At 38.0% G+C, this 27578-nt stretch overlaps 1 protein-coding gene across 8 annotated transcripts in view; it reads right to left on the minus strand.

Annotated features, from left to right (window-relative positions):
• DENND5A (DENN domain containing 5A) overlaps nt 1-27578 on the minus strand; it is a 70815-nt gene that overhangs the window by 24675 nt on the left and 18562 nt on the right. For 4 of the 8 annotated variants that reach the window (XM_087717819.1, XM_087717824.1, XM_087717810.1 and 1 more), the window contains 9 exons: nt 23057-23244; nt 22058-22378; nt 18070-18285; nt 16863-17097; nt 15184-15334; nt 12241-12334; nt 6426-6557; nt 3384-3536; nt 2632-2736 (listed from right to left, as the gene is read on the minus strand). In XM_087717819.1, coding sequence (XP_087573945.1) covers nt 2632-2736; nt 3384-3536; nt 6426-6557; nt 12241-12334; nt 15184-15334; nt 16863-17097; nt 18070-18285; nt 22058-22378; nt 23057-23244 — 1595 coding nt within the window. The remainder of the gene's footprint in view (nt 1-2631; nt 2737-3383; nt 3537-6425; nt 6558-12240; nt 12335-15183; nt 15335-16862; nt 17098-18069; nt 18286-22057; nt 22379-23056; nt 23245-27578) is intronic. The other 4 variants (XM_087717851.1, XM_087717841.1, XM_087717846.1 and 1 more) reach the window with 1 other exon arrangement.

Below are 27578 nucleotides of genomic sequence, written 5' to 3' on the forward strand. Positions count from 1 at the left end.
CTTTTCACCTTTCTGTTCAAGTACAAAAGAGAGTCAATGGGGGATTTCTTAGTGGAAAGTTACATGCCTTCAAACACCCACAAAAATGGAAATGACTGCTATTTGTGCTCTAGAAACAAGGGAACTGAGAGCAGAGACAACTGTTGCTCAGTCATGATATCTGGCCAGAGCTGAAGAGTGGCCTGGAATCCAGATATTCCGTGCAGGAAGACTCAGTCAGCCCACAACCATAGAGCTTAGTCCCAGAGCGGCCACTGCCGGAAGACTTGGCAGCAGATCTCCGGAGTTTGGAAGCCGGTTATGCTTGGAGTGTGGCGCCAGTGGCGGCAGCACAGCCCTGGTGGCGCCCTGGCTCTGCAGGGAGAGGTTGGCAGAGCATGGTGAGGCTGGGAGGCACACGAGCTGGGGTGGAACAGGCACTCGTGCAAGCTCCCTTTCCAGCTGGGCAGAGCACCACGCGGCTTAGCACCTTTGGGATATTGCTGGGTTGGTGAGTGGCGTTCTGCCCGGTTGGAAAGGGGGGTTGCCAGGCAGCTGCTCATGAGCGTGTTCACCTCATGGGTGCTGTGTTGCACTGCTGTGACAGCAGAACACAGCCATTTGCCCCTGAGGCTGTGCCAGGCTCTTCGGGCACCCGCTTGCAAGAGAGCAGCCACCCAGTAACCTCAAACCAATAACCCTCCCCCCCAATAATAAGACCCAAGCAACATTTGGGGGGGTCAAAGGAAAATAAGACCCTGTCTTATTTTTGAGGAAACATGGTATTTGAGTGGATTTATATTGGAAATTCAGTGAGGAAGGCATAGTCCCCAACTCTTACTCTAAGAGAGGGTTTTTCTTTGAAAAAAAGAAGAAAAAGTAAACCATTAGAATTTACAATATTAGAGAAAAATCCTAACCAAGCTTCTACAACAATTGAACAGGAATTGGAAATAAGGGATTAAGTATGCCTAGAAGTAGAGTCCTTAATAGAGCACCTCCTGCTGAAAAATATGCTTCTTTTCTAGAAAATTCCAACAAAGGATTCTGTGCAGGTGCATTATTCATACACAGGAACCACAAAGAAGATAATTTTTTAAAATGCTCAGGTACCAATTGTTACAGTTATAAAATTTTGGGGAAACAATTCAAAGACAGAAGCTTTCCCCAAAAAGCTGATAATCTCAAATTTAATTTAGATGATGATAAGATTCATGTTCAGCTTCTTGGTGTCAACTGAGAAAGAGAAGTAGGTAGAGTGAATATGGATATCCACAAATTTTTTTCCTGGGAGTTGGATACATATCTAGTATTATACTGCATTGTTTTAATTTGTGGCTTAATGTCAATACAAAATGTGTTTTGTTTTCATTAAATGTGCTTTGTTATCTAATATCATGTTCCACAACAGTTCGATAGTACAGTGATTTTAAGAATCTATTTAAATTTTGGCAATACCATCTATATCGTAAGTTTAATTATATGTATTTATCTTTAAAGTAGGACTATGAGAAGCTGGCAGAGTCACATATACATTTATGTAGCTTACTTCTGTCCAATGTAAAAGTCAAATTATGCAAAAGCCTTTGGTTCAGGCTTGGAAGCTCTTCATTACACATATAGATATTTCAGAAATGTCTAGCTAATTGAAATCTCATATTTTATACAAATTTTAAAACAATAGCTACCAGTTCAGAATTAGTAAGGATCTTAATCAAACTTCCAAGCTATATTTATTGTATGTATGTATATTGTAGGCATTGTATGTAATGCATAACAATATTTCTAAATTCAAACCAAAGTAGACATCATAGCTGGAGATTCTCTAATTTAATTACTGCTAATCCATCTTGTATGTGTGAACTAAAGGCTCATGCATATTTTGACTTAATGAAGTATGAGATGTTAGTATACTTCTATTTAAGGTACACTACAACCCAGATTTCACAATCTTGCCTTAAATCCAAGGTAGGACAAGTTTTTAATTCTAATTTAAATATTGATGGTTCTATAATTACAATTGCTATTATACCACTGCAAGTAATACAAAATATGTTTTATATAATAAGGGCAAATATCCCTGAGAACAATACATCTCCATGTAACACCTACACAATGAACAACAGGTATGCTGACTCCCAGTGCTGGAACGGGGGTCATGAAAAGAGCACAAAAAACTGTGTGAGGTGAAAACAAATGAATGCCACATTATATGGAATTATGATTAAGAGCACATTTTCAAAGCCTAGGGAGAAGAATGATATGTATGTACATGGGAAATAATAACAAAGAAAATGATCCCAGAACTGACAAATGATCAAACACCTCAAAATTAATTTGATTAATAAATAAAAATGACAAATGATGAAGAAAATTGATAATTAGGTAACAAAAAGGATCCAGTTAGCAAGGGAATAGGAAAAAGCTGTATATGGTATGAGGTGTTAAAAGAAGCTATCCTCATGAGTATTTATAAAAGGCATAGCTTTCTGGAAAAATATTTTTAGAATTAGGTTAATATGGTATAAACCAAAACTGGTTTTGCAAAGAATACTGGATCTGTTGAATCTTCCATCAGATTCCTGAATACTCTACCACAACAGACCGTTCAGCACTGTTTGCCAACATTGTCAATCAGTTCAAAGAATTAACCTTATGTATGGTTGGCCGCTTGGTGGTCTGAAAAGCCCAAATCTGAGTTGTAGCAGAGTATACTGATGCTCTATCTTCTAGGATGAAAGTAGTACAGCTTCTATCCTATGCAGCATATAAACGGAAGGGAAAAGTCAGACAGCATATCCTTCACACACAGAAACTATTACAATTTAGAAGTGGATTCAGACAAAGGGAGCCCTACTTGAATGACCAAAAATATTTTTTTAAAAATGTTTTTTTTTAATTTCAAATGTATTGCTCTCACTTTGTATTCATGCATAATCAACAAGGTGTTTACAGAGAAAATCTGTCAGTTTCTTTCTCTAAAACAGGTATTTCTGAAACAAATTCATTTTATCATCTTCTAGTTAAAGCTCACAGTAAAGTTGTCAGAAAAAAAACAATTAGGAATGATAGAGTTGGATCCAGAATTACTACAAGTAGATTTCTGGTCAATAAAAGGGTCTTACAAACACATTTTTATCAGTTCAGCCTTTTCTCTGTGCATTGTGAATGCTCTAAAAAATCTGCACTGAATATTTAGGGAACTCATTGAAAGAATAAGTCAGTGATATTGGAAGGTGGAAGAGTAATGGAAAATCTGCAAGTATTGATTGACTATATCTTTTTTGTTCATGGCAGCCTCTTCTGGATCCAACTCTATATAAATAGTTCTCATTTATATTAATATCTCAAAGCCTATAAAAAGTGTAATCAGCATTAAATATCCCTAAAAGTACATTTCTTACCTGCTTCACTTGAAGTCCGTGGCTCCATATTCTTTCCAAAAGATCACAGAGACTGGCTATCAATGTGTTTTCTTCCACCCCTGTAATGTTCACCTCACCATGACCAAGTTCTACTGCTTCTCGGCCCATTTTTTCCACAAGCATCCTTTTTGTCTTTTAAAATAGAAAGCACATGCAAAAGTTATGACTGCTTTTGGAAAAAGTCAGAATCATCTATTACCTCAAATGAGCTAAATAAGCAGCAATACAATTAGTTGTTGAACTGATTACAGTATGAAATATACTATATTTCATAGATAAAAAATCACCAAGGTTTTTTTTCCATTATCACACTCTGCCAGTACTGATTACTTATCTGCTGTAAACATTCATCTGCCAAAAGAAAAATTAAAATATTTGATTGACTCAGTATTTTTTCTGCTATGATTTATCATTTATATCTGCTTTCATTTGGTATGTGTGCTAACCCACATCATCCGTTCTGCATTATTTGAATAACAAGCAAGAAAATTGCTAAGTATAATACATAGGGAGCTGAATCTCAAACAAGGAGGAAGTATATACTCTTCCTGTTGTATTTCAATATCTGCTAAAAGCCACTCTTGAGCACTAGGAAATCCATAGAATATCATGATTGGTATGTGTTTCCAAAAAGGGAAATCAAAGGGAAAAAGTTTTCATTTATATAAGAAACTTTCCTACATCCTGCTCAATACCGGTAGGTTAAAATAATGTGCTTACATATTGGAAGATTCTCCCTTTTTATCCATAAATGTTAAAAAGTATGATCATTTGTAAAGGAAAAGTAGAGGAATCTAAAACATTAGCACGCTATCTTTGAAATGCCTAAGCTATAAGTTCATCTGATGTACATGAATTCAGAAAAGAGAATTATATTACCTCTGAATTTCTGCAACATATCAAACCCTTAGATAGACAAACAATATATCAAACAATATGAACAATGTGTTTCATTTTTCTAATTTGAAACACCTTTTTGTCCTAGAATTTTCCATTGGGCAAGCTAGTCTTTGTCTATTTGCATGGATCATTATCTCAAAAGTAACTCTAAATGGAACAATACCTTCTTCACTTGATAAAAGCTGAATTATCCACTCTTCATTTAGAAAATCGGGTAGCCAGAGATACTCTTGGTGAAAGAGAGGAGCAGCCAACACACTAAGGATTTTTTTTCCTAACAGTGAATTTTAACAGACTGCTAGAATAGAAATCTGAGGCTAAGGTCAGGTCGGGTTTGATGCCTGCTGTTCTACAGTTTAAAGGGGTTTTGTGGTTGCTGCTGTTGTTGTTCCTAGATTTTCCATAGGAATCATTTATTACACTGATTATGGAGGGCTAGTTATGAACTGTCTGTGGAGGAGTTAACATGTGGAGATATACCTGAAACTGTTGTTACATCAAAATACCAAGAGAATAAAATTTCACTGCAGCAAAAATAGAAGAGCTGGATGCTTTCTGATACTTCACTTTTTAAGGTAATCCCGTTGCTAGCATTCTACAATGAAACATTTTTTCACTCAGAAATTGTTAAACAAATCTTCCTTTTTTTTAGGATTCATGAATATGCTTTTCCAGTTTCATGTTTTATCAGAGAATGCCAATAAAAAGAGCCTAAGAAAAATCTGACCCTGCAGAATATTTTGCAGTTGCCCCAGGAAGCAGAAATGTTTGGTAACAGATTTAATTACTATACTATTCTTAACCTACCTATATTAGCCTATAAACAGACAAAATATGGAATAGTACAAATAGCACAATACTGCCTTGATGATGATGACTTAAATGAATGTACATTATGGGAATTCACATTTGAAACAAATGAAGCTTTTTGTCGAAATCCTGAGTGGACTGCAGATGTTCACATGGTACCTATGGAGATTCTCAATCATCCAGGTCAATGGTTATCTCAGATGTGTTTTTCAAAAGGCAACTGAACTTTTTCTTGAAAATCTTCAATTCTGACTGAATGATGGGGAATGGAAGGATTTATATTTTTTGTAGTCAACTGGTGTTAGCACTCTGAAGGTTAGCACGGATGACTACAAAGAATATAAATCCTTCCATTCCCACCATTCAGTCAAAGCCAAAGAAAATTTCTGGGTGAGAAGCAAAATGTTTTTTTAAAAAAAACAAAAACAAAGGAAGTTCAGTTGCCTTTTGAAAAGCACCTTTGGGACATGTTCACATGGTGAATTTTTGTTACTGGAGAAGATGAATGCAACAATTGTTTGCTAAAAAGCTTATAATTATTATTATAAAAGGTTGTTGGAATAAACCAAATTAAATATTCAAGATTATAGGGATATATGGAATAAGGAACTGTAATATATAATACACAATATTAATGGAACATATTTGGGGCAGTTACGTATTATAATTCTAGATTTAAAATCATGATTAACAAAAATAGCAATCACTAAACCACTCCAAGTCTTTTTATGATCACTGCTTCATATAGAACAGAAAATGTGACTTTAAATCATAAGATATAGCTATGTTTCATAATGCTTCTTTTGTTTAGGCAGAAGATATTTCACATTAATTTTATTCTGGAAGGCTCATTGTATTTTGTAGAGTCAGAAATAGGACAACAGAAATGGATAGTATATATATATAGTGGTATCTGATTTTGGCATTGTCAGTAAAAACTGAACATTAAATTAGGTGGTCTTTTTCTGAAGTTGTTCCTATTCATCATATCACGTTAGTAGTATTATACTACTTGTGCATTTGAGTCTAAAAAATTGAAGTTAAAATATGGAGAAAACTGTATGTTATTAGAATAATTCCATGATTAGAATAATCACATTAGCAGAATGTCCTAATCCACAGACTTATTTCCATCCCAATCAAGGGGACATTTTGTATTCATTTAAATGATCAGTTCTACCTCATTGGTGTGAAGATGTTTACATCAAAGGATATCAGTATTATGAGAAATAATATACTATAATGATCCAGCTAATTTGACTGCTCTGAATAGCAGAAACTAGAACAATATTGTCAAGAAAGATATCATACCTTATTTCGACATTCTTTCAGCAATCCTTCAACAAATTTCCAATTGGTCTGGGCAATTACTGATGGTGACAGATTAGACAATTTGGGCTGGCGGATAGTGCTGCCCAAATTTCGAGCTTCTTGGATGTATTTCTGTAGAAAGAAAAGAGCACAAAAGAGATATAAAGATATAATTCTTAATTTAACAAGAAAGCAAAATATATCTCATAAAACAAGACTACATTTTATGATGGATTGCAAATAATATTTTTAATTAATGTTCCCACTCAGTTTTAAATAGCCTGACTGTAATTATGGTACATTTCACTGCAAAAGTAATACTTTCTCACTGTTACAGAATCATGTTTTCTTATGTTTTTGAAATAGCACAGTAAGGTGTTACACACCTGTAACTGAGGTTCTTCCAGTGGCCTTCTGTGCAATGTATCATTGAGAGCTGAGCTGTTTTTAGAGGAAGGATATTCTACCCCTATATGTATGAAAATGCTAAGAAGGTACCTCATGCCTTTCATTAGCTGATGTAGACCCTTAAGGGAATGATTGCCTGTGAGAGGATAGAGGGTGGGTTGTGTGAATGCGCAGATAATGTGTCAACAAAGTACAATTGCAGTAAGCAACATGTTCTTCTATGCAATGATGCTGTGCATCACACAAATGGGTGACTAACAAGTTACACTTATAGAGGGCAAGTAAGTAAAAAATAGAAACTAAAAGACAGTTTTCTACTTCCAAAGGCTTCACTAATTCTTACCCTGATTTCCAGCTTATTGTTGAAAAATATTGTGATCATGTTGCAGTTTAGTAAATATTTGGTAACAGAAATGTCTAAGTCACAAAGCTGTAAAATAGTAAGACCTAGCTCTTTTTGATGAGGGTAGACTTGTCAGCTAGCATTCTAGATGGGTAGTAGCTGCCACCCAAAGAACAAGCTATTGAAATGAAATTCTCTGCTCTTGCTTGAGGGAAAAATCACAAAGGGCAAGTCAAAAAATGCTGCAGAAACCAAGAGGCACTATTACAGGAGATATCTGTATATGGGGTCAAAGAGGCTGCGCAGCTTGGCCAGGGCTCCAAAGTAGATGGAGTCAGGCAAGATATGGTAGGAGAGATAGAGTAGAGATCACTGAATGAGCCATTAGAAGGAAGGAGAGTCCTGCAGTCTGGTGCTGGTCCCTATTTGTAGCCCAGCTGCCTCATTCCTAGAGCCTTAAGGATAGATTGCTGTTGATTTTGGCCTCAATTTAACTCAAAATCAGTTGTTAGTGAATTCTAGGTTTACCTGTAATTTATCTACATTTATCCACAAAGTAGTAGTGGATAGACTGAGCTAGCATATATTACTAAAAGATTGTTAGGTGAAGGTTGAAATTTAACACTCTCAGAGATCTGTCATGCTAGGTTTTGGGTAGCATAACAGTTGTGAAGCCAACTTAGTGTTGGGCAATGAATGATAGATTTACAGTTATCAGAATTGCTACTTTTCTGATGATAATGTGTAAGCTGGTATAAGTTGAAAGATTCTACTTGTGTATTGTTCTTCATGCTGATGGGCTTCCTGATTTTTGATGTAATTCTCCTACTATTGCGCTTGAAGATATAAATCTCTATGCTCTGAGATGAGGTTCTAGGAAGGCCTGGAATCCATGGCTTCCATGGTAACCTCATGCTCGCCCCACCATTGCTGGTCTGACACCAATAGTTAGTTCAACTTGGATTTTGGTTTAACCTCAGAATAATTTGATATGTGATCTGAATATGAGGATGTTGCTGGTGAGTCCTTTGCTATGGTCAGATCATTTCCTGGTGTGAATGCCACCTAGGATATTCATAAAGTGGTAGGGCTGATTAAGATTTAGTTAAGATGCTGTATACCAGCCAACAAGCCCAGCATCTTAACCTTTGTACCTTTAAGGTGCTTTATTAATACAGGTTGTCCCTAACTTAAAACCACAATTGAGCCCAACATTTTCATTGTTACGTAAAACAATTGTTAAGTGAGCTTTGTCCCATTTTATGAACTTTCTTGCCACAGTTGTTAAGTGAATCACTATAGAGGTTAAGTTAATAACATGGTTGTTAAGTAAATCTGGCTTCCTCATTGATTTTGTTTGTCAGAAGGTTGCAAAAGGTGTTCACAGAATTGTCATAGGGGCACTGTGATGCATGTGCACATGTTACAAATATGGCAAAAGGTCTTAGGTCTCACCTCTTTCGGCTGCATGAATTGCATTCAAAGGGGTGACTGGACTGATGCTGTTTAATGTGGTATTGGATTTATTTCAGCTTGTGGACTCTGGTGAAGTGAGCACAGTACTTTCTAGCATGAACATTGCCCCTTGCGAAATGCTTCTCTTTTGTGACTTGAGGAAGAGATCTGAGTAGCTTGATTGGGTAAGTGGTCAGCATTTCATAAAAGAGAATTATGCTTCATGAATTGAAGATGGCAGTGGTGCAACACCTTCATAAGGGGTTGTTGAGAAGGTGGTGGGGCTTCAGTTACACAGAGCCATAGAGGGAGGATATTTTTTTGTTTCTTGTTTTTTATATATGACTTTATCTGTTTGTAGCATGCTGCCCAAGTCAGCTTTCAGCTATATAAATTTGATTAATAAATAAATTTAACCCTCTTCAGTCAAAGTTCAGAGATGGAAATAACTTTGATAATTCTGGAAGATAAAATTCATCAAAACTTGGAGAGAGGTACTGTGATCCTCTAATCCTTTTGGACCTCATGATGATCTTCAGCATCTTCATTTCCTTCTGTAATGCTTGTGAGTGCTGGGAATTCGGAACATGCTTTTATGATGTTTTCATAGTGCTGACAAAAAATATTTGTGGGGGCTCTCCTGCAAGATGTCAAAAGGCTTAATCATCTCTACTATTTAAAATGTATATAAATTTAATATGTATATGTATATCAGTTTTGGATTAGATACTGTCAATATGCAGATGTTATCCAGTAGTGTATCTCCACTTGACACTAATTGGAGGTGTCACAGAAGTCCTGAGACTGTAAGTGCTGAAATGGATTGGAAAAGGCTGAGATGGTATCCTACGAAATATGAGTTGCTCTGTCCAGAAATTATCTGTCTTGTGAGCTTCTAATTTTAACCTTGGTGAGGGGGCATTCCCCTTGATGGAGCAGTTGTTCCTGACTCACTGGAAGTTCTGACTCACTACAGGATGTGCAATTTGAACCATGAGTAGGGAAGCTTTTCTCCAACATTACCGTCACCTGCTGAACCAATTGAGGCCCTACCTATAGTGAGAGGCTCTGGCAACAGTGATTCATAATTGTATCACTATTTGAAGGGACCACAACAATGCACTTCAGGCTCCATCCATGTAAGGCTTTAAAGGTTGGCAAGAAGGTGACAATTGTACCTGGAAGGTAACTAGCAATCAATGTAACTCCAGTAGCATTAATGTTACAAGGATGAATTAGCATATCTACCTATAACTACCCGAGCTACTGCATGTTGTAAAAACTGAAGTTTCTATAGTATCTTCCATAGTAGTATGATTAATGTAATCCACAATGTCTTCTAGCAAAATGCATTGTCAAAGGAAACTGTCTTAAATCAGGAGATAGGGCATACACACAAGCAGAGGTGTAGGATATCCTATCACCCAAAAGAGCTCAGCCAGAATGTCCTAAATAATACACTGCACAGTACTCATTTGTGAGATAGACAGATAACATGACCAAATTATGCTAAATTTATGCTATATACATAATGTATTTGGATTAAAGAAAGAATTTTTTTTAAACCAGTTTCTATAAATATTGGAATTCTTATGAAACAGTGTTTGTGTGTATGTAATTTTGTCTAGTACACATATATATTCAGTATTTTGCTATATGAATACAGACATAAACAAACCAGAATAAATAGTGACACAGATTTAATAGAGTACCTAAAACCAATTTTGCAGGTTTATGTTTAAATATAATAGCAGCTGACATTTTCAAAAGAAAATCTAGCTGCTGATGAGATTAAAAAAGATAGCAAAATAACACACTACTATATAAATCAAAAATCAAATAACGGATATTAAGTAGAAGCATGATGGATCAGAATAAAATTTTAAATATTCATATGCAAGAACAGGATAGAGGTGATTTACGATACTTCATGTCTTTGTAGTAAAAAAGAATGATGCAATATAATGTACAATTAACAGAAGTTTAACAAGATAAAGGAATATAATTGTTACATGAATGTATAGCACAGTTAAAAAATTGAAAATCAGAAATGTAAATCACAGTTTTATGAATAATTATACTCCAGAAATTATTATTTTCCTTTAAAACTATTATCAATTATATCACATTGATTTTTTTTCTTTTTCTTTTCCTCAGTACCTTTAGAGTACAGTGAAACCTTGATTTAATAGACCAGGTAGCGGATTGGATATCCATTATTCTCAGTTGTCTGCTAAATTATAACATGTGATCACAACAATTTATATCATCTGCAAGTGTAATGATGTCATGATACAAATTAACCATTACAATCTAAGACTAATAAAAGTTATGTAGTTGTATCATTTGTATGATGGTGTCATTTTACAAATGATTTAAATTGACATGATTGAGCAATTGTTAAAAATGTTTGTGAAATTTGATGTATTGCCTACAAAGTTTATTGTATCATGGTTTGGTAAATTGAGTTTCAATGTATTTTCATGATAGATAATAATTGTTTAATGGAAAGTAGCCACATGACTGATTTTTGACAACTAATATAGGCAATTTTTAGCCCAAACATTTAGGTAAAAGAATATCCCATCTCATAATTCAGTTAGGTATCGTGGCGGGTTTGACTCCTAGTAACAGTATGGACAAAATACCTCCTTCTTGATTTATTTCTGATAATAATCTATAGTTCTCCAAAGAATTCCAATTATTTCTTTGATATATTCATTCACCTTATTCATTCTGTTATTCTTTTCTACTTAACCTTACCAAGCACAATATTTTTTCTAGTCCATCATCCTGCTGGTAAAAAAAATGTCCAAAATATGTAAGTATATGGTTAGTGATCATTGCTTCAGAGAGCATTCAGAATGAACATAGCCTCCAGTTTGTTAGTAACCACCTGTAGATTACTGATTGTATTAATCTACATTGCATAAGTAGAAATAAGGATCATACACTTATTTCTCTAGTTCCCTTTCCTTCTGAACCACTCTGTTTCTTCAGTCTGTTTTTCCTGTAACTTCTTGTATATAGTATAAACCACATTCTGATATGATTTATACAATCAAGGGCTGGCTGAACATAGCAAAGCAAAGGGAAACCTCTTTACATTCTCTTGCTCTCTTCATATCTATCTTATATGATTTATCCCACCCTGCCCCTCCCCTCCCAGGAGTCCCCATGCGGCCCGTTTGAGATGCCAGGTAAGTACAGGGCCCAAACGGAGGCTCAGTGAGAGGAAAAAATAGGCCTCTGGAGCCCAGTGGAGACAATTTTTGCCCTCCCAGAGGCTCAAGAAAAGCCTCTGGAGCCCGGAGAGGGTGAAAACACCCCTCTACCATTGTGCAGGAGGCAGACTAGGCTATGCCCACCATGGCCACGTCCATCCAGGAACTGGGCAGAGAACCCGTTGCTAAAAAATTTAAAGCCCACCCTGAAGGAATCAAAGCCATATATCAATCATTCTCCTGACTAAATAAACATAGCTTTAAAGCTTTGGAATGTATTTTCCTTTTTTTTTTTTTTTTGGTAGAACAAAATCAGGAAAATTACATTACTATTTATAGAAAATGTTGATTCTATAGCTGGATAATGTAACAGAACAGTTTTTACCTCTCTCTGATCGTTGTCAAGACGCAGGTGTTCTGTGTGCTGTTTCTGTCTGTCTTTCCTCCTCCACTGTGCAGGTGCATTGCGTTTGGTCCATCTAGAAAATCAAAAGTGGTATTCTTTAGGTACATTAGATACAAATATATTCATCCCTATCTGGAAGTGCTAATAATAATACAGTTTAACTGTCAACATGTCGTCAGCACCAAGTATGCTAATAAGAGTGAAAACTATGATGTGGAACTACAGGAGTCAAACACAGGAGAAAATAATTAAGGTATCTTTTTTTTTGTTCATCCATATAAAATGGAACTATGTTTGACTGTGAGATGCTTGCTGTTGTTTAACTTTTAAAGGGAATGAGACTTGCTTGTTTGCTTTGTTTGCTTTTCCCCCAGTGAAAACCTAAACTTTTTAAAAATCTACTTTAATTACAATTCCTAAATGTTTACATTTTAATTAATAAACATTTCATTTTCTAGACAATGTCTGCATTTGCATAACACACTTAACTGGGTCAAATGAGTTGTGATGGTATGTTGTGACAGCAGGGCAACAGAATAGGAGAGTTGATTTTATTCCAAAACTGACTTAGGGTGAAACTTTCCCTCATCAGCTGTATCAAAGCCGGTTGACAGAGAAAAAACTCTTTTATGCAGCTGTGAAACAGCAACTAAAATTCTATAGACTCCAGAAGAACAGGTACTCTCTCTTTCTCTCTGTTCTTTATTTTTTGCACCTTGTGAAAATATTAAAGGTCGTCTGAGAAGAGAAAAACATAGAAGGAAATCAGCATTCCCCAGGCACTTTTGCAGTGACCACAGGGTTTCATAATTGGCTGCTCCTCCTTTTCACCTGGATACAGATGATCATATGCTATTGATTGTCGGGTCGTAAGAATAAAAAAAGACACATGGAAACTCGGGAGTTTCCTTTATTGTGGAGCTAGTTCTGGGAAGTTTCTTTTATTGTTTCTCACTTATAGACTTGCCAAACTAAAGCTACTATTTGCAACACTATAGATGTACTCTGGGAATCGTTAGTCTTTCTCCTAACCAAATTTTTCATGCTTTACTGCCTCTTTGCCCTCTGGAATGTAGACCATCCCTCCTGGGAATCCAGACTACATCCCACCCAATGGTGGGATTCAATTTTTTTTACTACCGGTTCTGTGGGCGTGGCTTGGTGGGCGTGGCAGGGGAAGGATATTGTAACATCCCCATTCTCTCCCCACCACACCAACTTGCTTTCCAGCTCTATTCTCCTGTGCAGGGCAACAAAAGAAGACCCAGACTCCTTTCTAGACTCCTTTCAGTCTGGTTTCAGGCCTGGATACTGCACCGAAATCACCTTGGTCGCGTTGACCGATGATCTCTGGCGGGCCAGGGATAGAGGACATTCCTCTATCCTGGTGCTCCTTGACCTCTCAGCGGCCTTCGATACCATCGACCATGGTATCCTTCTGCGACGGCTGGAAGAGGTGGGAGTGGGAGGCACTGTTTTACGGTGGTTCTCCTCTTACCTCTCTGGCAGGTCTCAGTCCATGTTGGTTGGAGGACAAAGGTCGACACCTAGGCCCCTTAAATATGGAGTGCCGCAGGGCTCGGTCTTGTCCCCCCTCCTATTCAATATCTACATGAAGCCACTGGGTGAGATCATTCACCGGCACGGGATTAAATACCATCAATATGCGGATGATACTCAATTGTATCTCTCCGCCCCGTGCCAACTCAGTGTAGTGGTGGAAGTGATGTGCCAGTGCCTGGAAGCTGTCAGGGTCTGGATGGGAGTGAACAAACTTGCACTCAATCCTGACAAGACCGAGTGGCTGTGGATGTTGCCCCCCAAGTACAGTCCAGATATTCCATCCCTAAGCCTGGGGGGTGAAACTCTACACCCCTCAGAGAGGGTCCGCAACTTGGGTGTCCTCCTGGACCCGCAGCTGACATTGGAACATCACTTGTCAGCTGTGACCAGGGGGGCCTTTGCCCAGGTCTGCCTGGTGCACCAGTTGCGGCCCTACCTGGACCGGGAAGCACTTCAAACGGTCACTCACGCCCTCGTCACCTCAAGACCTGACTACTGTAACGCGCTCTACATGGGGCTGCCCCTGAAAAGTGTTCGGAGACTACAATTGGTCCAGAATGCAGCCGTGCGAGCGATATTGGGTGTACCAAGATACACCCATGTTACACCTATCCTCCGCGAGCTGCACTGGCTTCCTATCGGTCTCCAAATGCGTTTCAAGGTGCTGGTTATTACCTTTAAAGCCCTACATGGCCTAGGACCCGGATATCTGCGAGACCGTCTTCTGCTGCATACCTCCCAACGGCCGATAAGATCACACAGGGTGGGCCTTCTGCAGGTGCCGTCGACCAGACAATGCCATCTGGTGGCTCCCCGGGGGAGGGCTTTCTCTGTGGCCGCTCCAACCCTATGGAATGATCTACCCCCCGAGATCCAGACCCTTCCCACTCTCAAGGCCTTCCGAAAGGCTACCAAAACCTGGCTATTCTGGCAGGCCTGGGGCTGTTGACCTCATGAATGAGGTCCAGCCCCACCTAGATTGAGTGCATGAAGTGATCTTTTAATCTGTTTTAATCTGTTTTTTTCTCTATTTTTTAAAAAATTGTATTTCTGTAAGCCGCCCGGAGTCCTTCGGGATTGGGCGGCCTATAAATTTATTAAATACTTAATACTTAAATAGAGTCGATCAGCTGGGACTTGGGAGGCAACAAATAGATTGGGGGCGGGGCCAGCCAGAGGTGATATTTGCTGGTTCTCCGAACTACTCAAAATTTCTGCTACCAGTTCTCCAGAACCTGTCAGAATTGGCTGAATACCACCTCTGATCCCACCACATCAACACACTGAATTACTGCAAGTCAATCAGCAGAAGCCGATTCAGTCACCTATGTCATATTAATACAGCAATACAATACTCACTTATTGCTTGCTGGTCCCGTTGAAAGTACATCGGATTGTAGCTTGGGGAAAAAGCCAGGTTCATATTTTCCTTGTCCAATCTTCATATCTAATAAATGAGGAAGGACTGCAGTATGGTCTATTTTTGCCAGTCTTAACTCGATAGCTTTTTCTGGGAGGCAGGGGGAAATAAAACATTGAATCATATTATTATTTAGCATAGCTGATGTTAAATTGTGAAATAAAAGAATGAAAATCTAAATCCTAAAATATGAATTAGGACATTACTGCTAGAAATACATATTCTGCACAAATACATAAAAAGGAGTGTCTCAATACAATTATATTGCATGCAGTAGTTCGTTAAAACACATTGACCCTACATCATTTTTCTCAACTGTTTGATAATGTAATTTGCTTGCATCCTGACTTTATGTCATTACACTATGTATTATTAGTAGAATACGAGCAACAGAAAGTTGGATTACACAGATTACAAATTACAGTTTCTGACATAGTTTATCATAATGTGAGCATACTGGTAATAATTGCATGCTTATTTTATTGAAAATTATGATTTGGAATGCATGTCCCAAAAGTGCTTTGATTAAAAGGCAACTGGATTTTCTTGTTTTTTTTTCTTTGATAACGTTTTGCTTCTCATCAAAGAAGCTTCTTCAGTTCTAACTGAACTTGAACTGAAGAAGCTTCTTCAATGAGAAGGGAAACTTTTTCATAAAGTTTTCACAAAGTCATAAAGTTTGAAGTTTCATTTTATTTATATGCCGCTCTATTCCCTAAAAGGGACTCCACCAGTATGAACTGGTGTCCTCTAGGATGTTGTGGGTGCATAAGAGAGTAGAAATCCATAAGCTTGTGAAACCTACATGTTACATCCCCCAAAATAGTGATAATGGTAGATCCAGAGTAAGCTTTTGGAGGAAACTATGCAACATTCTGAATGAATATTATCCAGGAGAAAAAAATACTTTATTTAGTGATTAGGCAAGAGAGTACAAAAAAATTGACTGTGCTGAGACTTAAGAACAAATGAGAATAGTGATTTTTGTGAATAGTTGCTTAGACAAAGTCTACTTGTTTCAAATAGATGGTTTAATAATTAGCCCATTGATGTCTCTATATGGAAAAGAAATAAATTTAAAAGCATGACTGAGTTCATTATTTATGATGAAATATTGAGAGTTTTACTGAACAATATAAGGGCTGTGATGGCTTCTGGATATGGGACAACTATATGATGGTAATGGATAATTAAAATGTATCTTAGAAAGGAAATAATGAAATAAACTAGTGAATGTATAGTGACTGCAGGAAGAGAAAGTACAAGTACTGTATGCAAACAATAAATAATGAGAGGCTGTGATAACAATTTTGATAAAATTAATAATTGTTCTATAAGTGGATAAAGACGGCTATTCAAGGAACCTCCAGCAGAATGACTAGAACGATATAATAAATGATATAGATGTAAATTAGTTGTAGGTACATTTTCTTTTCTTACCTGTTTTTTTTAATCTTCTAAACTCATGTCTTGCTTACCCAATTTATCATTTAAAAATGTTGCTGCAGTTGTATTTTAAATACACATAAGTGAGTAGTAGCTAAGTTTTATTAGTACATTATTAGTGTCCTGTACCTCTTACATTTATTTAAATAGAATTCAAATTTGCAACTCTTACCAGCTTCATCAATGGTACTGCATTTTTGATACATGGATGTGCGCAAAGTTGGTGTTCGAACATTTAACAATCTTATTTTATCAACTCTAAAATCAAACACTCTCAAGATAGGATCTTTATCTTCTCCATCATGACACATAATCTTGTTGTCAATAAAAGAAGCAAACATCTGCGTTTCCAAAAATCTTGAGAGGAAAGGCAAATAAGGTTCAGGCTGATCAGACAAGAAGGATGCCTAATAAAATGAAAGAAGCGGTATTTATGTTTCTTTAAATTGTAATTGCTTTTTTAAAAATGACATGAATGCTTTCATTCATCTGAAGTTATTTTCTATTTTATCATATTCTAAATACAATGCACTCTGAAAAACATTAAAGATTCTATGTTTTTCCAACTGCTAAAATTGCATAATTCTAAGAAAAAAATGGAATGCATACAAAGGAAGTGACAACAATCATAAACATTTGAAAACAACTTACACTAGGATTCAATTACTGTACTTGATCAATTTTTAATTAATGGAAATTATAACATCTGCACTTTTCTATTTTGCTGGAAGAATTCCTGTACCAAACTGTACATACAAGAAAACTGCTTCAAATGAAATCAGATGTAGTCATTTAGTTAGTAAACAGTCAAAGATTTCAAACATGGATCTTATATACATCCTTGATCAGAAGATATTCAAGCAGTAAGTGAAAGCATATTTTCCTTTAAAATGTTGTGACATTTCAGGAATTGTATCAACAATATACAAAGAAGAAGGGAATTACTATTGGATGAAAAATACTTTAAGCCATCATGTTCTCATATAAGCCTTCTGGATGTGGCCATGACAACTAATACAGCAAATATATTATAGCAGATATAGCCATTAAATGTTTTCCTCAAATCTTAATAATATATCTACTAACATGAGTAGTATCTGAAAGAAACAAAACATTGAGCTATAATTTGTAGAAATATATTGTGATTCATCTGAACAATACCATTTCTTATTGTTCATAAGGCATAGCCACCCACAATTTATCACACGATTCTAATGAAACTTAAATATATCAATGGTTGTTCTCAAGAATTTTTAAAATAATCTTTCTGTGCCCCATTTCAGATATCCTATTTCCACTTTTACAAGCTATAGTATAGACATTTGCTGTGAACCTGTATAAATCTTCCTCATTTTAAGAATATATATTTTCATACTCACTTTATCAAAGTTCTGCATCTGTTCTCTATTAGTAAACCACGACTCTTTGTCCTGACTGGGCTGAATAACAAATACTTCATAATCTGCAAACATCTGAGTGAAACGATTTGCAAAAACTTCCCGTATTTGAATGTTGAGCTGGTAAATCTTCAATTCTTCTTCATCACACTGCATTTTCAGATCCTTCTTGCTACTCATCTCTTCTCGAAGTTCAACCTTTAAGGAAAGAAATGCTCATATAGTGGTTCAACTTTACTATCTTGAGGAATCAAAATGTATAAATGCTACTTAAACTGAAATGACAAGAGCTTTACCAGATAGTATTCCATTGTCTTATACACTGCTAGGCAAAATATAAAGTAACTGCATCTATATACAATAGATTAGCACTTTATATACATGATTAAAAATAGAGTCCAAGGGAAATTGTCTTTACAAATTATTTATATCTTCATACTCATATTCCTGCTAGGAGGAGGGAAGAAAAATGAGTCTATGTTTGAGTATGTGAGAATATGTGACAGAGGTAAGTTGATATCAGGGACTACATATTATATGCAAGCAATTTTAATCAGTAGCATCAATTCAAATTTTTGTCCCGGCCTGGCCCCCTTCTTTAAATTATCCTGATAACTGATCCAAGAATGTAAATGGTGGCATATGCATGATAACATGACATGTGCATTGTTGTTTGCCCCTCTACCTTTTATCCATGGATATCCCCACAAATATAAAAGTAAGATGTACTGTGTGGAGGAAAATCTCCAAGATAAATTTCAGCAGGATTTGGAAACATTAGACTAACAAGATGGACAAACTGGTATATACTGTCTCTATTTTTTTATTTCTTTTCCTTTGGAGGGAGGGTGGTCATCTTAAATTTTGAATTATATTTTTCTATTAAAATGTTTTTATCCTACCATGTTTCCCTGAAAATAAGACAGGGTCTTATTTTCTTTTGACACATGAAATATGGCCTTGCCCTTATTATTGGGGGGTGTCTTGTTATTTTGGGGATGCAGGAGGTGGCAAGTATGGGACTGCATGTCCTGTCGCACCCATCACCTACCTCCCTGTTCTTTGCATGGCCAAGCAGCTGGCCGGCACTGCTCTGATGTGTCCCATCACTGCCCTGCGTCGGGTTGGGCTTTCTTTGTGAGGGGGACAATCTGGGGAGCGAGAGATTTAGGAAGCCTGGGCTGGCGTGAGGCAGTTTCTCCAGTGAAGCGTCTGATTCATCCCCAGGGGTGAGTGTTTTGCCTTCTCTCTGCCCTGGCTTGGAAGCTGCAGAGGAAGCCTGCCATGCCCAGTGAGGGGGGGAGAAGAGACAGCAAGAGAAGCCACGTCTCACTCCATACCTCTCATTTCTCCTCCACCCCACCTGCCACTCCTCTCACTAAAGTGATGGTGAAGGAAAGCAGCCTGGATTCTGTTAGCATTGGGGTGGGGTGGGAGGAGTTGGGCTGCGAAACATGTGTTCTACCCAAGACTTGCAGCTCCATTGCGTTTCTCGCTGTTTTGTCTAGGGAAGCACCCTGTAAAAAAAAATCTTGCAAGTTCAACTCCCCTGCACAAAACAGTGAGGAACATGATGTAGCTGAAAGTCTTGGGTAGGACACGTGTCCTCGCCCCAATGCTTACAGAATCCAGGCTGCTTCCCTTCCCCATCGTCTCTTTAGCGAGACGGGTGGCAGGTGAGGTGGGGGAGAAGTGAGAGGCGTGGAGCAAGACATGGCTCCTCTTGCTGTCACTTCTTCTCCCCCCCCTCCCGTCGCCAGGCATGACAGGCTTCCTATGCAGCTTCCAAGCCAGGGCAGAGAGATGACGAAGGGCAAAACTTTCGCCCCTGGGGATGAATCAGATGCTTCACTAGAGAAACAGCCCCACACCATCCCAGGCTTCCTAAATCTCTTGCTCTCCAGATCATCCACCTTGCAAAGAAAGCCCAACCCAATGCAAACGCCGCCTCCAACCACCTCTTCATCCTGGTGGAACTACGTTTTTAAAGGATGATCTGCAGTTGGGGGGGGGATTTGCTGCATATTAGCAGTGGCGTCTCCTCACAGGGCTTCTCCCTATGTCCCAGGTGCGAAGCAACATCCTGTAAAGGAAAGCATGGAAATCCATACAACTGGGGATGTCGGAAGAAGCCTTGTGAGAAGACGCTGCTGCTGCTGTGCATGAAATCTCCCCCCCTCCACCTTCAGATGGTCTTGTGGGCTGACTGGAGAGGTCTTCAATGAACTTCGCTCTGTCTGTGTCTCTGCAGGCGGCAGCATCTCCTCGCAGGGCTCATTCTTCCTTCTCTCTGGTCTGATTCTCAAATATTTTCAAGCAAAACACTGCCAAGAGAGGGAAGTATCTCTTCTCCCTCCCTTGCCAAACTTTGCGTGTAGGCATAACGTTTCACAAAAATTCCTTAATGCGTAGCTGCTGGATCCCTCGCTTTGTATTTTTTATACACATACCGACATACCCATCCTTCCTGGGAATGCCATTTCCCACTCCCAAGGAAAGAAGAGCACTGGGGCCGCACTGGACTTTCCGCCCTGCCCTGACTCCTGTCAGCCTCAACTTTGCTCCTGAAACCCTGCGGGCCACTTCCCTGCTTGAGCTCAGCCGAAGGGGGGGCTGAGGGCAAGGGTGAGATGAAGCTGATTGCTTCCCCTTTGCCTCCTCTCCCAAAAGCAGTCTCGGGGGCAGCCACTTTTGCAGCAGGAGACTCAAGCCGGCCTTCCGAAGGGTACTGTAGCAGCAGCTATCCACAATTTTTTTACCCATATTTTGTCCCAATCCATGTGGCTCACTGGGCCATGTGGGTCGGGATGAAATAATGATCAAAAAAATTGTGGATAGCTGCTGCTACAGTACCCTTCGAAAGGCCACTGCAAGGCACGTGGAGTGCATCACTTGGCCTCCTGCTGCTTTTGTGGCCGCAATTAATGGCAAAAGCAGCCGCACTTGCCAGAGGCCACGGCCTGAGCAGCACCCGCTGCTGATCCGATTAAGGAGCCAAGAAACGCTGAGGTGACCGGGGATGGAAAGGGCTTCCTCCTGTACTTGCCATGGCACCCTTTCACTAGGGCTTATTTTGGGAGGAGGGTGTATATTTACACCCACCTCGAAAACCAGGCCTGTCCTTAATAGCAGGACATGTCGTATTTTCGGGGAAACACAGTACATACTTCTTTTTTGAGATTCTGTGATACTTCCCCCCACCTCACAATTAGATTTTACTTATTTGTCTTTAAAAAAGATGAAAACAGTCATATTTGATATATTTAGTAGCCAGTTTCCATTCATTATTCCACATAAACCTTCTAATAGAAGAGAATGCATAGTCTATTTACAGTATACATTATCAAATATATCACATGTTATTTAGTACCAAAATGTGCTGTTATGAGTGTTAAACAGGTTGTCCTTACTCCTTAATAGTATAATGAAGAAATAAAAGGGAAAAATTGACATATCAGAAAAGCACTCTTTTTTGTGTCAACATCTAAGAAATAGTTAACTGGTACCTAGCCACTGACAAATTGGAAGAAAAAATTAGGAGGAAAACATCCTGAAAATTCGGTGAGAAAATGCTTACCAAATTAATGAAACAATCTCATTATTATCTTTATAGGTAGCAAGCTTTTAAGTTTAGTAGACAGTATATAGGTAGACTGGGAATAAAGCTAATTAGCCAGCAATGTCCGGGGGGGGGGGGCATGGGGGAGCAAGGCAGCAATTGCAGCTGGGTGATCAAAGCTTTGCCTCTTTGTGCACATGTGCGATGTCAACACATAAACAACATGAGCAGGTCTCCATTGTCACCATAATCAACTTGCTTTTCTGACTCCCTGTCCAGGGACTGACTGATTTAAAACATTCATGTGACCACCAAGGATGGCGCTGTTAGTTCAAGATAACATTTCCGAACAATCCTACATTAATCATGCATGTACTGTTGCAGAACCCCTGTAACTATTATGCAATTTACCTTTTCTAGACTAACTCCTGTTCTTTTAACAAGCGCTTGCAGTCTTGCTAGGGTTTCATTTTCTTTCAGTAGTTCGTAAGAATTCATAGTTGGTCCTCCTATGTTGCCATTTCTCTTATCAGATACTATGTCACAGGTCCTGAGACTTTTCATCATCTTGGAGGCACTTTCATTACAATGTAGGTTTCCCTCAGGTGGAATCCCAAAAGCCATAAGTACTTCAGAGACTTCCTGAATGAATTCAAGCTTATTTGGAAATTGAGGCAAGTCTTCTGGCAACTCAACATAATGGTTGTCTATATCCACAAAACATAAATTTGCCTAAAAATTAAAGTAGGAAGAGAGGTAAGTAATCATAAGCAGAGGTTAAACATTTAGCAGCATCTGTTTGAAATATGCTCTTTATTTAGTGAAAGACATGGAAATTTAAGAACAAAAATAATGTAAAACAATGCAACCTTTTTTTTTCTTATGCCCCCCCATCTAATATATCTCTGTAATATCTCTGTTGCTGATATGATTATTATAATTATATCTAAAAATATAGCCCACATTGAGGACCACTGATCTAAAGGATCACAAGTATTCCATACTCAATATAAAAATAGTTATTTCCCTTGTTGCAAAAACATTTAAGTATTCCCACTTCACTCTCTCCACAGTGATTTCCAATGGCAGCAATATACTATCTGGCTGTTTTTCCCCTCAACAGAGCAACAGAAAGCAGAAGAAATTTTAATTCCTCCTGATATATTGATAAGCCATAGGCTAATCATAGGAGCGGTTGTCCTATTAAGCAAATAATGAGGGTTTGAAGAGGTTGAGGAAAGAATAGATGAGTGATGATTCTGGTTACAAGGCATTTCCTCCCTTAGTAAACTATCACTCTTCTTCTAAGGACTCATGCGCACAGCAAAAATACATTTGAAATGTATTCAGCATTCTTTTTTTCTAACTTTGAACAAGCAGTGAAATTAAGCTTGATAAAAAATTTCTCACCTCTTGAGGGAGCTCGAGTTTAGACCGGTCATCAAGCCCATTAGAGTGCAATCCCATTAAATATGGGACAGGAGCATCTAGAAAATGTAGGAGAGAGGCCGGAAGGATGGGAACATAGACATGCTGCCATTGGAATGGAAACATCAGTGCTGTGATTGTCTCTGCCACAGTCATCAGTCTCTGGTAATCTAAAAAAGCAGATCAATTGAAAACAATCCTTTGAAAATTATCCTCAAAATTTGATTGGCACAAACAGAGCATTTATTCACTGACTTCTAGGAAACAAATAGATTGAATGAAAATGCAAAAAAGATAGATTGAATTATTTGCATCTTAAAAATTAAATATTAAAGTTGTTAAAGAATAGGGACTCAATATGAAATAAAATGTGTATTTTATGTCTATGTACTATGTATGTATGTATGTATGTATGTATAATATACATATTATTGTACAATCCAAATTATAAATAAGAAAATAAGTATTTTTTTAAGGATGCCATTTTTATATTAACTTGATTGAATGGAGACAGGTAATTTTTTATTTCTCTTAACATCTATTGCAGTGGTGGGTTCTGGCCGGTACGCCCCAGTATGGATGTACCAGTGGCAGCTGGGAGCAGCCATCACGGTACCGGAACAGTGCTATGGAGGGCCCACCTGCCCGCCCTTGTTCCTTACAGAGCATACGACACCTGTGAGATCTTCACTGAGCAGCTGGAGCGTTGCAGGGCACTGGATGTGCAGGCGTGCACAGCGCGCGTGCCTGTGGTGGACGCCCGGCCCCGTCACAGCGTACCAGTTGCGACGGGATCCAGAACCCACCACTGATCTATTGTATTGTAAGTATACCAGCAGGGTGAAGGGATAGAGGTTCTGTCAAATCCACGGAATCTGCTATGTGGTATTGTAATTTCAATGGATTAAGTCATACCCCCTGGGGTTTTTTAATACTACATGAAATAATTGTTTCAATTACAATATTCATAAAGCCTATTCATAATATCATTGTACTAATCTTAAGAACATCCTTTATTTTAATCCGCATAATCAGCATATGTTCACATAGCTTAACTACTGTAGGCCAGTGGTTCCTAAACTTGGCAACTTTAAGACTTGTGGACTTCAACTCCCAGAATTCTCCAGCCAGCTCTGCCAAGTTTGGGAACCACTGCTGTAGGCTAAGCCACAGATTTATTTTATCTTACCACTCAGAAATGTGATCAATCACAATGAATGTATCATAGGTCCCAATGACATTATTTGAGTTCAATATACATAGAAGTATGATCTTGACGGAGGAAACAACTATACTTTCTGTTGCTACCCAGCATAATATGTTTGAAATCTATAGTATTATCAGTCTACTGGTGAAACTATTTCATTGGCTTGGATCCTATATAACCTGGGGGAAAGAATCTGATTGTTGGAAATCATGGTTGGAGCAGCTAAAACTCTGATAAGCACTATAAAAGAGGAGAACACTGTTGAGACAAGAAATTTGAGAAATTTTAAGATAAAAACAATTCCTTCACCTAGCTCAACAGTTATTTCTCAGAACTGCCAGAAAGCTGCATACTGTGCTCTAAACTGGGAGAGGAAGTAAGTGATTAAAAACAATCCTAATACATATACACATAGATGTGAAACTATTAATACAATTAATATTTAGATTTAGGTCAAATGCATATTTGAAAGCTTACATTAATTAATGCAAAAAACACAGAAGGAATTGGCACTCACAATTATAGTATTGTAGCTATGGAATATATGTGACCGCTGAGGCACCTCTTTCCTCCCAAACTACTGCTATGCAGTACTTGAATACATGCACCTTGCTGATACATCGTCACTACACTACGTTTGTCATTATGCATTCCCTGGATAACAATTTAGAACAAATACAGCCATAGCAGATTCACCAATAAACCCTGGTCCTGATGCAACTCCTGCCCCAGAAATATTATTCTCAAATCTTAATATATATTTAGCATATATAGAAGAAGAAATCTGAAAAAAAACAACCACATTTTGCTTTGAAAACCCTCCAAAAATCATACTAAGCTCAATTTGAATATTTTAATAATGAGATAATTGGAAAACTCAGTGACTTCTATCAATATTTTTTTCACTAAAGGTTATTAATTCAGTATCTAATGAACTTGGTGGGATTTAATTTTTAGTAAGCATTGTACACTTCTATTCAGGTATTATCTAATACCTGAATACCTGAGAAATTTTATCAAGGTAGTTTTTAAAAACAACCATTAAAAATCATCTGCTTTATTCAGAAGACATTGAAAACCGAACAGTTAAAATATTTAAATATACAGAATTTTGCAAAATATTCCTGAGTTTAGCAGGAACTTTCATTCAACACTGAAGCACTGTATGTCTTTAGTAATTGTAAGCTCAGTAATCAGCCCTGACTATACTTTAACTAACTACCTTTAGCTCCTAAAGCTTAACTTTAATATAATTTTTATGCTACACAATCCAAATAAAGCTAACAAACTCCAATCTTAATAAGTAATGAGTATAAATAATAAAACATCACATTTAAAATATTCTCCTATAAGTTTCATGTTCCGTTTTAATACAAGTCATTAATCAATAGTACCATTATTATTAACTTTGAAGCCTGGTTCAGAAATTTATTTACCATATATTTCTTTTGTCTAGTCTTGTAATGGTAGTGTGTAAGCTCTATGACAAAATGTATGTACCATATTTTTCGTAGTATAAGATGCACTGGAGTATAAGATGCACCAAGATTTTGAAGTTTTTGCACTCTGCAAACCTCCCAAAAACAACCTGTTTTTCGTGAAAACAGGCCGTTTTTTTTTTAAGGGCATGAATAACTCTTAGGAGGCTTGTAGAGTGTTCCTGGGGGATGGGGGGGGGCAAAAACGAGCAAAAAATGGTCCGTTTTTTCTCAAAAAAGGGCATTAGGAAGCTTATAGAGTGCTCCCTGGGGCTGGGGGAGCAAAATTGAGCAAAAAACGGCCCATTTTTTTGCTCATTACTGCCCTCCCCAGCCCCCAGGAGCTCTCTGAAAGCCTCCTACAAGCTATGCACAGCCATTTTGGTGAAGGGGCGGGGTTTCAAGAGGCAAAAAAATGCTGTATTCAGTGTATAAGAAGCACCCAGATTTTTAGCCCCTTTTTTGAGGGAAAAAGGTGCGTCTTATACTCCGAAAAATACGGTATGTGTGTGCATGTATTAGTAATAAAATAATAAAAGTATATAAGGTAATGTATATATGTAAAATATATAAATAATGAAATATTGTTATAATTATAATTATTATAATGAAAGTATTATTATTAATAGTATTAAATGATACACCTTCAAATTGATGCAAAAAAGAATGTAAAATATCTGTTGGGTAGTACATGCTGCTTAGGTCTGGATGTAGAAAATAGTTCTGTACTCCTACAGGTTTCAGTTGGTTCAGGCCTATTGTACTAGGCCAAACTGTATTTTGGTCTTGAACGTTCAAGCTGACAAGCTCTTTACTCAGAGCGTCGCACAGGCGCTGTACACTGCACATGCATGCGCAGATGGCCCATTTCCTCCAAATACAGGTAAGGAATGAGGGCGGGCCCTCCAAAGCACCGTTCCGGTACGGTGGCTGCTGCTTCTGGCAGGCACCGGTACGAGCGTACCGAGGTGTCCCACCTGCAACCCACCGTACAGAGAGAACACCAAAAAATCATGCCTTATCACATTTTATTTCATTGATTATGTCCCACTAAATTGACTCTTAGCTACCACATAGATTTTCTCTATTATACTGTATCAAACCAAATGACTATTTGGCTAGTTCTATTTCTATAGCAACTAACCATATACCTCATAATACAACATGATTTCAATAGCACAAGTTACTATATATTACAATTATTGGGGGGCAGAGGGAAAGAGCTTATTTATTTATCACATTTATATGGTTTCCCATCTCACAAAAAGTGTCCCTGGGGAGTGTATAATAGGAGTTTCCAACCCCCGGGTCGTGGAAACCAGGCTGTGCAAGTGGTGGGCAAGAGAAGAGGTGTGCGCAGCTCTGCTTGCACAAGCAGCAGGTGTTCCCACTTGTGTGCACATCTCCATTTGTGCGAGCAGCAGGTGCTCATGCTCGTGTACGAAATTTCATGGATTTGCGTGTGCTGCTGATATGTGCACCTGTTGCTCACATGGAACCATCCCCTCCCCCCTGTCAGTCCACAAAGTTGGAGAGGTTAGGGGCTGCCAGTGTAGAACAATCAATTAAAATAATAAATACATAAAACAATCAATATTAGAAGTATAAAGCAGTCGTCATTAAAAAAAAAAATCACAAGGCACAGGAGAGCGTGATACAACCGTCAAAGGATTTTATCAGTTCCCTGGAATCCCCAAGTCTGATGATGAAGCCAGATCTTGAGGGACTTTCTGAACATCAGCATGTCATTATGGGATTTAAAGGTCAAAACCAGAACCTTGAATTGTACTCAGAATCAAAGTGGCAATTAATTCTCCCC

The sequence above is a fragment of the Thamnophis sirtalis genome, unplaced genomic scaffold, assembly GCF_051295495.1.
Source record: "Thamnophis sirtalis isolate CommonGarterSnake01/CBP01778 unplaced genomic scaffold, rThaSir2_p1.2 scaffold_1, whole genome shotgun sequence".
NCBI classification, from domain to species: Eukaryota; Metazoa; Chordata; class Lepidosauria; order Squamata; family Natricidae; genus Thamnophis; species Thamnophis sirtalis.